The sequence below is a fragment of the Haliotis rubra genome, unplaced genomic scaffold, assembly GCF_003918875.1.
Source record: "Haliotis rubra isolate DU_JTF1 unplaced genomic scaffold, ASM391887v1 Scf89, whole genome shotgun sequence".
NCBI lineage: Eukaryota > Metazoa > Mollusca > Gastropoda > Lepetellida > Haliotidae > Haliotis > Haliotis rubra.
Genome location: NW_025767623.1, coordinates 1,569,023 through 1,582,128, shown reverse-complemented (window position 1 = coordinate 1,582,128; position 13,106 = coordinate 1,569,023). Strand labels below are relative to the sequence as shown.

Sequence of the window (13,106 nt, the reverse complement as noted above, 5' to 3'; positions counted from 1 at the left end):
GCAGGAATGTGTTTGATCAGAATGTTTTTGATCAAAATGTGTTTGTAATGTACTTGATCAAATGCGTTTGATCAAAATGTTTGATCAAAATGGTTTTTTTTATCAGAATTTTGTCTGCAGAATTTCAACAGCCATATCAAACACAGTTTGTGTGAACATGTCATTCTTGTTGGACTTTTCTAACATTAATTTGAAACCAGGCTTTGAATTTCTCATCAGTTTTGCATTGTATTACTGGTGTTTATATTTTACAATGACAAAATAGATCCTCATGTGAGACAAATGTTACTGTCAATATGTATTCGTGTATTCTTGACACCTACCCAAAGCTAGTATCTTCCTGTCTTTTTCCTTTACAAATACCGCAAAAATTTCTTTCTGATCCTTTCTGATGTAAATATGCATATTATTGCAGAATTGTCGACGGAACCAGGAAACACAAACAAAGGATCATGGATTTAAACGGAAAAAGATGAAAAGCACCTTATGATCTTGATAACAAAGAGAAAAGAATATGAGACAAATGAAGAGGGGAGTATTTATAAACGTGCTCGGCCATGAAAATATCCCCACTCCTCTCTAGTTGACTAAACCGCTGATTTGTTGGTAGTTAGGTATCTAACTTCTCCAAGATTTGGGGGGGGGCAAAGTTAACGTGGAGTCATAATCGCGTAACATACTTAACCCTGACAAATAAGCATTTATACATTATCGCATTATTTGATTGGATATATCTGTTTCACAATATACCGAATAGTTTGTCTGTCACCAACATGTTCGAAACGAACATGTGAACGAAAATTTGAAACAGATAACAGAATAACGGCAGGCTGCAAGATTTGTGTAAAGCAAGTGTAGTTTTGTTAGGAGGTGAGTTTGTTAGTAGGCAAAGAAAACTGTAATTAGTGGCATATAAAGATACATGACAGGAAGAACAATAAAAAGTTTTTGAAGGATGTCAAACATATTGCAAACAACTTGGAAACCAGATTCAAACATTTCCACAACATTACCTTCAAAACTTTAACATATTTGTCCTTCCCAGAAAATCAATACAACCAAATAACCCTGTCAGAAATTTCTTTAAAAACATAAACTCTCATCAAAAACAAATACAAACTTTGAACATAAACACAAAATGATCGATGATATTATTGATGAGAACGAAAGGGAGATAACTTAACCGTCTCAATAACGATTAGCAATTAGCTTGAACTCCTGAAACAAACATGTCATATTATATCACAAATTTTCATAAAGTTAATTAAGTGAAACACCTGTTTAACAAAAGTATAAACAGGACTGAATAGATAGAGAATCTAAAGCTGAATTCTAACATTGCAAAAATTATTGTAAAAACAGGCTCCGAAATGAAACAGTCCTTAACTAATCAACTACGGTATAAAGCACTCAATTTAGGAGGGGTACAGTACAACAGTGGTTTTAAGCATTCATATGTCGGGCCTCGTTATCTGTAGAAACTACATATTAAAGTGACAGTCACGATAATCAAAAATTTGAAGCATTACCTCAAAGTTCCAATCTACATGTCAGCTGATTTTGGAAACCTCTTAATTTTTTACAAATTTTCAGCAAAATAATATATCAGTTATTAAAAGCAGCTTTCAGAAGATGCATAGATGCATACCGAAAAATCTTAACATAACAGACAGTGTCACTTTAAACTGGCTAGGGATTCAAGGGAGACAATCATTGTCAGGCATGGAAGTAGCTGTTCGGCTGAGTTGGAGTGAGTGTCTCAAATATGCAAAGGTGGGCAGGTAGGAGGGGAGGGCGGTTTATTATTTGGGTATGAATGATGACTGAAACTGAAAATGAGGAATTTGCATCGGTCTTTACTTGTATTTACTCATTTTCAATTTCATTTCCTCTATGAAGCTGTATCCTAAGTTCCTATATGAAGGCTGCTCTTTCTAGTGTCTCCAAGTCGCGAGTAAATCTTACTCATTGTTTATCTCAAAACTTGCATGATCTCAGACAATCCATCATCTCTGAAGCCCAGATGTAGTCTGATGTCAAACAGGTTTCTATTCCAATGGCGAGTTTTTATTGAATTGAAATCACATTAAGTTATAATCTGTGGGTGTTTCAAATTTGCATACTTTATCTCAATTGATTGACACGCTAGAAAGAGCTGACCTTTATGGGTCTCATGCGATTTACCCATAATCCCCGTGGACAACGGAGCGGAAGTTTACCTCGTGTCTTTGCGAGGACTCTTTTACTGTACATTCCGTCACCGTACTCATTCCGGGACAGCACCATGAACTCATACATCGTGTTGGGCATCAGTGTATACAAGGTGAAGGTCGTTGACCCCTGAGGTACTCGCATCGTCTCCCAGTTTGTGCTGTCTTCAGCCCCGACACGAAACCTAAAACAGACAAATGTTTTGTAAACCACATGGAGCAGTTGACACACGAACATATGAAATCAGATGAAAGAAAAAGATTGAACCATGGAACAGGACTTTTCCAGGGAAGATGTTTTTTTCCTGATGCTGTAATGCTGTTTGCATTTTCAGGTTTTGGTTTTCGTGGACTGCCAGTCATCTATCGTGGAATCTGTCGAGACAGGACGTTGACGCAGACGCAGGGTCTCACCACTGCTGTATCCTCTAGGAAGTCCTGTGGCCGTCTGTTGTATCTGAGTGCAGACATTTGTAAAAGGATGTTCTGGAAACAGTGCTGGAGCCTGCCCACAGATCTACTGACAAACATGGGTCACTGTCCCCTCATCACTCATCACTAAAATATTATAAAGATGAAAATTTATGAATGTCAGCTTCTGTATTGTGAGTGAGTGAGTTTAGTTTTACGCAACATTCAGCAATATTCCAGCTATATGGCGGCGGTCTGTAAATAATTGAGCCTGGACCAGACAATCCAGTGATCAACAGCATGAGTATCGATCTGCACAATTGGGAACCGATGACATGTGTCAACCGAGTCAGCGAGCCTGACCACCCAATCCCGTTAGTAGCCTCTTACGACAAGCATGGGTTACTGAAGATCAATTCTAACTCGGATCTTCACAGGTCTCTGTATTATCAGGAGCATGACGTTTTGGAGTATTTTCTTACAACTGATGAAGACGTAAGAATATACTCTGAAACATTGTGCTTCCCCAGATGGGTACAACGTGTGAAGCCCATTTCTGGTGTCCCCCGCCGTGATATTACTGGAATATTGCTAAAATGGCGTAAAACCAAACTCACTCACGAGGTGATCTTTGTAATTACCATAATATGTATGTTTGTGGGCTTCCTCCATCGTAGGCTGGTTCCCAGGAGACCCGTGCGGAGAACAGGTCCGTCAACACGGTGACGTTGTAGGGCGCGTGTGGAGTCGTGTCTGAAACACCAGAGTGTCGAATAACTGGTCATGTACGGAATACATAATATCTAATACTGGACATGCCAGATGCTAGTGTATGTTTCAAAAACTGGACACATGTCAAATACTAGATACATGATTTATATACTCGACATGTTTCAAAACCTAGAAATATGTTTCAAGAATATAAATGTGTCATTACCAGAATGCCAGGCGAAATCACAGACATATTTTATAACCTATGTTTATGTTTATGTCTTCCTAAACAAATGTCCATTTAGTTTATTGTTGACCTACTCATGACACGCAGCTCGGTGACGGCAATGATGGTTGCTATGGAGTTACTGGCGACACATTCATATATCCCATGATCCTCCTTTCCCAGGTTGGTGAAGGACAGGTTGCCTTGCTTGTTGTGGACTCTGTCGTTGATCTCCACCACGCCTTGCACCTGTGGAAAGACAGAGTGAGTGAGTGAGAATGAATGAATGAATGAATGATATGCCTTGAAGAGTGAGTGAGTGAGACAGCGAGTGAGTGAATGAGACAGTGAGTGAGTGAGTGAGTGATTGAATGAATGATATGCCTTTAAGTTTGAGTGAGTGAGACAGTGAGTGAGTGAATGAATGAATGATATGCCTTTAAGTGTGAGTGAGACAGTGAGTGAATGAATGAATGAATGATATGCCTTGAAGAGTCAGTGAGTGAGACAGTGAGTGAATGAATGAATGAATGATATGCCTCTAAGTGAGTGAGTGAGACAGTGAGTGAATGAATGAATGATATGCCTTTAAGTGTGAGTGAGACAGTGAGTGAATGAATGAATGAATGATATGCCTTGAAGAGTGAGTGAGACAGTGAGTGAATAAATAAATAAATGAATGAATGAATGAATGAATGATCTCCACTATGGCTTGTATCTGTGAAATGTTAGAAAGAGAGTGTGTGGGTATGAGTGAATGGATGAGTGAGGGAAGTGAGAGAGTGGGAGCGAGTGAAGGAATGATTAAGTGAGTAAGAAAGCAGGGAGTTAGTGAAAAAGTGAGAAAGTGGGAGTGAGTGAATGAATGAACAAGTGGGTGAGTGAGTGAGAAAGAGGAGGTTAGTGAATGAATGAGTGAGTGAGAAAGTGGGGGTAAGTGAAGGAATGAGAGAGTGGGTGAGTGAGGCTAAGCACTGATATAAGTAATGGCTGGATCTATCCTGCTTCAAGATAAGTTGGCTCTTTATTACTTTTTACTTTATTAAACTTATATTAATTTTCCTTCAGTCTTTAAAGAACACATGAAAAACTGTTATCTAGGGTATTATAAGAACCCTGAAACCTCCCCATAAAACCCCAAAAAGATATCATCCTTATAGTAAGTTCTTAAGAAGACCTTTCAGTTCCAAAGGAATTCCCACACGAAAATCTCCATACCATGTATTGCTTCATACAGAATCCCTGCATGTGTAAATCATCATGAGTTCGGGTTTGTCAAACGTGGACGACTGGTCAATTTTTTAAATCACAAGGTTGCCTGTTTCCCACTTCACGATCATATAGCTGGAGTTGGGTGGCATAGCCTAACGGTTAAGGTGTTCGCTCATCACATCGAAGACCTGGGTTCGATTCCCCACAATGTGTGAAGCCCATTTCTGGTGTTCTCCACCGTGATACTGCTGGAATATTGCTAAAAGTGTTGTCAAACTAAACTCACTCACTCATATAGGCAGAATACTGCTCACTACACTACAACAAACAAACACAAAGCTACAGTGATTGTTCCGTAGCTCACCTTCCTCCAGCTGAGTGAAGGCTCCGGGGTTCCGGGTGGCGGAACACGGCAGTACGACGGACTGACCAGGGTTCTTCTGGTAGAGCGACCTCGGGCGGAGGATGAAGTAAGGAGGGTCTGAAATCACAACAACGTCTCTGTAAAACAACACAACAACAACATTATATTGAAAGAAAAAATGTAACTCTGAACATATGTCGTACAATATTTTCTCTAACAGAATTATTCTACATTTAGGGTTATTTCATGGTGCAGTGTAATAGCCTAGTGGTTAAAGCACTTGTTAATGATGCCAAAGGCCTGGGTTTGATTCCCTACTAATGAGCATTGTGTGTCCCCCCATGACATTTCAGGAAAATTGCTTAATGCAGCATAAAATCTTACTCACTAGTGTTTTTTTGAGTATAAAAGAAAGTTGGGGACAATATTAACTAGTTGTGTGATATTCCAGGAAAATTGCTTAATGCAGCTTAAAATCTTACTCACTAGTGTTTTTTTGAGTATAAAAGAAAGTTGGGGACAATATTAACTAGTTTCTAAATTTTGACAATCTAGAAAATGTTTTTCCAGACTTTATATTGGTTACTTATGGATACTAAGATCTTAGTCTATGTTTCAGCAATAAGATCAATTGAGGAGTGAAAACATATGTATTCTGGGATACTTTCTAATCTGCCTGTACAATTGAGAACAGGGCCTAGATTTTCGAAGCTCTCTTAGCCCTAAGATAGTAATAAGTTAGTGTTAATGAATGGCACGTACGACTATATTAGCTCTAAGAGAGCTTCGAAAATCTAGGCCCAGGTATATAAAAAGAGAAATATGGCCTGAATACACAACATCATTCAGAAAGTGGCGACGGCTGAGTGGGTTAGATGGCTGACTTTTTGTGGTGGCAATTAGGTGCCTGACTCTGAGAGAGCGGGGTGAATCCCACATGGGACTCTACCCCTAAAGTACAAGAATCTGTACTTTTCTGAGAAAGTGTAATCCCTAACATAACATGTGAAACATGCTATGTCTATTTTAGCGGCAATTGTTTCTGATTTGACATAATGAAATTATGATCAGGAAAAGGTAGGATATTAACTTCTTCAATGTCTTAAAACATTATAAAATTCTCAATGTATGAAAATATTCATAGAGCACATGTAGAAGTAATAATTGTCAAAAGTATTCAAAGAAGAATCCTGTCAGCCAAATCTGACGCTGCCCTTTGCTAAAACAAACCACTTTATGTTTGTAAGATCAAACATTCCTAACTGTCCATTGTTAATCAAAATAAGATAATTAATGTTTAAATACCTTCCACTGAGATAATATTACTTAACGCATGTCTGCAGTTTGGGGCTTGTGTAGTTCTACAGGTCTAAAAATTGAAGATTTTCTAAAAAACGACAATGCAAGATTAATGTAAAGCAGAACGTTGATGAATTCAATACTATAGAGGTGAAATGAGATGACATTAAAACTTCCACTGAAAGAAATCAGAATGAGTGGAGGGAAATAACAAAGAAATGCTAGAGAGAGTAGGCAAAAATAACATTCGTGAGAGTCTCAAGAGGAGGAAGGGGTACACATTTACAAACTTCCTGAGGTCTTTTTACGATTATGTCAAAAACCTATAGTCGCAGTGGTCAAATGAAGAATAAACTCTCAAGAATCATGACACAAAGATCATCTTGTATTTTCAAAATTAAAAATGGCGGCATTGGCTACACAGCATTTTAAGGACGCATGATAAAAAATGGCAACTGCTTTCAAACTACAGAGCTGCTGCTACCTGTTAGAAATAACGGCTTATCTGATAAAATAACAATTTCATTGACTGAAAGTACTGACAATAATGTAAACCCGCGCCAGGGCACAACGTAAGAGTTCAAACAGCTGTGAAGTAAGACATATATCCTATCTATGAAAGCTGAACACAAGGGAGACAACTCCAGCTTAAAGCATTGCACACAGGATATAGGAGGCGTTACGAGACATCACAATACACAACAGACAGGAAGTAGGTGGCGCTTCTTACCCGTTACATCTGTGTCACAATATGGAAGCGTTAATACAAAATAGTCATCAATGACTCACAGTTGCTGGTCACATGGTATTTACAACAAGACCTGATGCTCACGCTAATATATCCGTGTCTCTCTGCGAGGCTATCACATGCTTTCAGCCATATACAACTTCGTGAGAAAAATGTACCCATCTACATTGCAAAAGCATGCAACATATTTCGTGACGAACCGTCTCGTATCAATGTGAAAAGATACATTCAAAGACTAACTATATCCTATGGCTGTGGTCCAGGCAGTGCTGTGCATATCAAATGATATCTAAAACTATTATAATCTGCCCATCTTACAGGCGGATGAATATATACCACGTATACAGAAAAGATTACCATTTATATAAAATGGGATTAGTCCTTATGTTAATCATAGCTGTATTTACTTATAAGGGATTAATCCCTGATTTAATCATGGTTGTATTTAATTGCAAAGGATTAATCCCTATATAATCATGGCCGTATTTACTTGTCAGGGATTAATCCTGTCACTTTTCAAATGTTTACTCAAAAGAATAAATCTCTCCAATAATCATGAAACAAGCGTGTCCAAATCTTTTCAGTTTTGCTCACATATTTTGTACTCTATCAGAAGGAACATTATAAAAGCTAAATTCCATCGAGGATTGATGTATAAATCTGTATCGTCCCAAAAATGACTTTCAGACCCAAAAACTACAGCTGACATGTCTGAAACTAGTTGAAATTCTGATTTTTAAATCATACCAAAAATGATTTAATAAGTGCTGTTTTGATGAGACTTGGAACGGAACGGGCACAACATCCACATGCTTGTCACATGCTTTGGAACAATCTATCTAAAAGAGCATCATTAATAATCTATATTTCTACTATTTATACAAATATATAATTCTAAATATATTTAAATTTATGAGTGCCCTTTAACCTTGATCATTCAGAAACATAAAACAACTACTATTTATTTTTCGTGTACAACTACAAATATTTACTTTTCGTGTACACATTTCAAAACAAACATCTGAAATCTTTTAAAAACCTTTGTGAAACAACTCTTATCTGAGCTCATTTTCAAGAAATCAGATTTAAGAAGAAAAACTATCCTCTCCCCTAACCAGCACAATCACTGAAATGACAAAACGTATTCTGGTGCTACTAAAAATTTCACCATTTTCACCGAAAAGGTATCATGCGATTCTAGGACCACTACCCTCCAGCTGCATTCCAACTGCCGATACTTACAATGTCGTATCTCACCTCGGACTATAACCTGTACGTGTGGCGACGTCTCCCCACGTCCTAGCAGGCTGACCGGCGTGCAGCTGTAGCTGCCGCTGTCTAGCAGCGTCACATTGCGGATCACAAGCGTGCCATTGGTCAGAATAGCCATGCGGCCTGTGCTGTCCAAAATCATGGCATCCTTCGTCCATATCGTTTCGGTCATTGACGGATTGGCGTCAACTGGACAGTCGATCTTTTCACGAAAACCTTTAGCCCATGTGAGCTGACTTGGCATTGGAAGAACTTTTGGAAAATCTGAAGAAAAGAAATCACGATTTTTTTACTAATGAAACATGCTAAAAATACAAACACAACAAAGGGAGACAACTCTCAGAATGAAAAAGTCTTTTTATGACATTCATAATAAATGAAATATGTTAGTGCCTTGAGCATGCACAAGTGCGAGGATACAGGCGCTATATAAACAGCCATTATTATTTCTGTTATTACTGGTGATACACTAATATCCATCCATTGTAAAAATGCTAAAATGTAGCAACGTATGACTGACTGACTGAGTTTGGTTTTAAGCCGCTTTTAGCAATATTCCAGCAACATCACGGTGGGGGACACCAGAAATGGGCTTCACACATTGTGCCCATGTGGGGATTCGAACCCGGGTCTTTGGCGTGACGAGCCAACGCTTTAACCATTAGGCTACCCCACCGCCCCAGCAACGTATGAACAAAGGACGAATGTATAGACAGTGGATTGATGAGAAATATGGAGACACTCAAATACTCATGATCCATAACCAGTGTTGGTCGGTATAAACTTCAAATATCACACATTGTTTAGAGCAGAAGGGTTATAGTTTGGTCCAAGAATAGAGACATAATGCTGAAGACCTTTGTTCAAATGCCCACATGGGTAAAGTGCGTGATGTACATTTCTGATGTCCCTCAAAATTATTCTGCCAAATCGCATCCTCTTGCCGACTTCACTAATACACAAAGATTCTTACATGTGACGACCGATGAAGGTCTGGGTTAGAATATTGATCTTCAGTAACCCATGCTTGTCGTAAGAGGCGACTAACGGGATAAGAGGTCAGGTTCGCTGACTTAGTTGACACATGTCATTGGTTCCCAATTGGGCAGATCGATGCTCATGCTGTTGATCACTGGATTGTCTGGTCCAGACTCGATTATTTACAGATATACGCCATAAAGCTGGAATATTGCTGAGTGCGGCGTAAAACTAAACTCGCTCACTCACTCACTTACATGTGACATTGAGATACGCCGATGCCTCATCTTCTCCGATGCCGTTGCTGGGGCGACACATGTACCAGGCCATGTCGTCTTTGATGACAGAGGAGATGAGGAGATTGCCATCGGGACTGATGCTGATACGGCCCACCTGGAACCCGGGGAGAGTCTCCACGTCGATGCCATCCTTGAACCAGCTGTAGGTGATGTTATTGGGGTACGCCTCGGCTCCGCATGGAAACTTGTTCCGCTGTCCTTCAATGGCAGTGACGTTGTGGGGCGATACCATGATGTAGGGGCCACCTGAAGCATCAACATGGTTATACATTAACTGGATTCAGGTTAGAATTGGTCTTCATGAACACATGTTTGTCGCAAGAGTCGACCAAAGGGATCGGGTGGTCAGGCTCACTGACTTCATTGACATCGTTTCCTAACTGTGTAAATCGATACACATGCTGTTGATCACTGGATTGTCTGGTCCAGATTTGATTATTTACAGACTGCCCCAATATAGCTTGCGTGAGGTGAGGTGAGGTGAAATTGGGTTGAACGTTGTGCTTGAGAATATTTCGCTCATATGACGACGTGCATGCGTGTGTATGTGTATGTGTATGTACTGCTGCTTGTACTAGCCCAGACTGATGCTGGTTTTATAGTGCTAGCTCATTGAGATACCATGCCGCAGTGAAGCAGGAATACCCCACTCAGACACATTATACTGACTCCGAGCCGACCAGTCCTTGTTGTACCCATTAATGCCGAGCGCCAGACAGGGACCAACAAGTACCATATTTTAACGTCTTTTGGTATGACGCGGTCGGGGATCGAACCCGCGACCTTCCGCTCTCCGGGCGGACGCTCTAACCACTACACCACAGAAGCAGTCCAATATAGCTTGAGTACTGCTAGTGTTGTGTTAAACAAAACAAAACACTAACTGGACTGGAAAACGGAGTCATACAGCACCTGAGACAATAAAATCTAACTGTGGATCAGGAGAAGGATCGTCAATAATCTCTCTCCAATAATGTGGTTCAAATCATGTTCTAAAATACAGTTTGTAGGGCCGGCAGGGAAGACAGGTTGGTTACACATTTGTTTGTCACACCAAGATGCGTTCAGACTGCTGCCGATTGCTGGCATCCCTCAACAACATTTTGCTTGAATATTGTTAAAAGTGGCATAAAACCTTGCTTACTTACACTGAAATCGTAACCCACCAAGATACGCAAAATGCTGCATTAATGCCTAAATGTTCAACTCTCACACCAAATATACTGGACAAAATAAGTTAGGGATATTGGTATTTTTATGATTGATATTTTATCATGGTGTCAATGAATAAATAAATCATTATTCATAATTTCAAAATGTACTATTTTTGTCCAGTATATATAACACTGTCATCTCATATCGATGGATGAAGCCGTCCCATACAATAACAAAATACATACTGCCTTGCATTAAACCACTATCAGTTTAACTACCAGCCTTTATCAACCAGTAGTGCCACGCCCCCTCCATCAACTGCCAAGTAACACAGAAGTATGGATGCCACGATATATCGATACATCAGTGCATCGATACTTTTTCTAAGACGATACAATTATCGATACATTCAAAACTGTATCGATATTTAGTTTTGAAAGTATCGGTTTAAATATGTTAATGTATCGTTTACATTTTGCAATTGTATCATGTTTTTTTTATGTTATGAGAGTTATAAATAATTATTTAACATGCACAAAGATGGGAAATTAGAACTTATTAATTTGTGAGAATAAAAAATGTTGATCTTTCCATGGACAATTATAAAATATGAAATACTAATGCTCAAAATGTAACTAAATTTAATGCCGCGAAAATAGGTATCGTGATACGTATCGAATCGTGACATGGGTATCGTGATACATATCGATTCATGAAACTTATGTATCATGACATATCATGACATCCAGAGGGTTCCTGTTCCCTGACAACTCGATCTATTCACCATGCATTCTCAACATGACCGTCTTACAGTGCTATCTGGCTAACAAATGACTGGTCTTCCCGCTAGGAGATTACAGCCAGGAGATGGATGTGAATCTAAAATATACAGGCATTCTTGATATCACAGGACATTCCAGACATATTCTTACACTCCACACAATGACATTCTGCACACACCCTCCCAAGACGACTCAGCAATATTCCAGCTATATAGCGGCACTCTGTAGATAATCAAGATTACCAGATGATCCAGTGATATACAGCATAAGCATCGATCTACGCAATTCAATGAGTCTGACTATCTGATAAAGTTGCCTGCAGTGTAAAACACTCATTCCAAAATGTCACCATCATCATCATCATCAAAACAATCCCTCTAATTAAGCTACTAAGCTCTTAACACAGACTGCCTCAGATTTGTAAACCTCCCACTTCTTATCCCCTTTTCAGCTAACTCTGACACATCCAATGTAATGTGGGGCGGTGGGGTAGCCTAGCGGTTGATGAGTTTGCTTGTCACGCCGAACACCCAGGTTCGATTCCCCACATGGGTACTAAGTGTGAAGCCCATTTCTGGTATTCCCTGCCATGATATTGCTGAAATATTGCTAAAAGCGACGTAAAACCAAACTCACTCACTCACTCGCATGTAATGCTGCTAAACCCACTAAACACCACAAATATTCAACAATTAAACCCCGTCCAAAGTCCCTATAAAGAGGCCTAAGGTAACATTTACCAAAGAAATGAACACAATATCTATCCACTGGCCTTCAGTGTAATAGCTGATCCCATCAGGACGTTCAAGTTCTCCACAAAGTCTGAAGACAGTTCGACGCTCACACACACAGTTCTACAATACCAGTGTGTAGTTCTGTGCATGCAATATTCTTACTAGTCTGTCGTACAGACCCTGAAGCAAATATATCCAAGAAAGCCCACACAAGTCTAGAAAATGTGGCAAGTCTAGATTTCCTCAGAAGAAAGTCTCAGGGCTTCTTTTCATTATATTTTATTATTTTTTACTATGAACTTTTTTCAGTAAAATATGTTCATTTCAGAGACTAGTTGTTAGTCTAGGTTCTTACTGACAGTCCAGAACTTAACCACACAATGTTTCTGCCTTGGAGATTCTTGTCATGTGATTGGTTACGATGATATCAGTGAATAAGTTGGGTTTTACGCCTCTTTAAGCAATATTCCAGCAATTTATCATACCAGAAATGGGCTTTACACATTGTATCCATGTGGGGAATTGAACCCAGGTCTTCCATGTGAAGAGCGAATGCTTCAACCACTGACTTGACAGGTGATTTGATTCAGGCAATATTCTCGTTATCTATGAATACCTACAGTACCATTATATTGTACAATTGAGAACGGTATGATAAACTGTTATCAACAAGCACTATGTCACTTGTTGCTATAGGCAGGGGTA

General features: G+C 39.3%; 1 protein-coding gene across 1 annotated transcript in view; it reads right to left on the bottom strand.

The window, feature by feature from the left end:
- LOC124263597 (protein turtle homolog A-like) overlaps positions 1–13,106 on the bottom strand; it is a 422,989-nt gene that overhangs the window by 21,234 nt on the left and 388,649 nt on the right. The window contains 7 exon segments of the mRNA XM_046698249.1: positions 2,220–2,395; positions 3,263–3,374; positions 3,654–3,807; positions 5,100–5,251; positions 7,164–7,172; positions 8,439–8,717; positions 9,689–9,976. Of these exon segments, the coding sequence (XP_046554205.1) occupies positions 2,220–2,395; positions 3,263–3,374; positions 3,654–3,807; positions 5,100–5,251; positions 7,164–7,172; positions 8,439–8,717; positions 9,689–9,976 (1,170 nt within the window).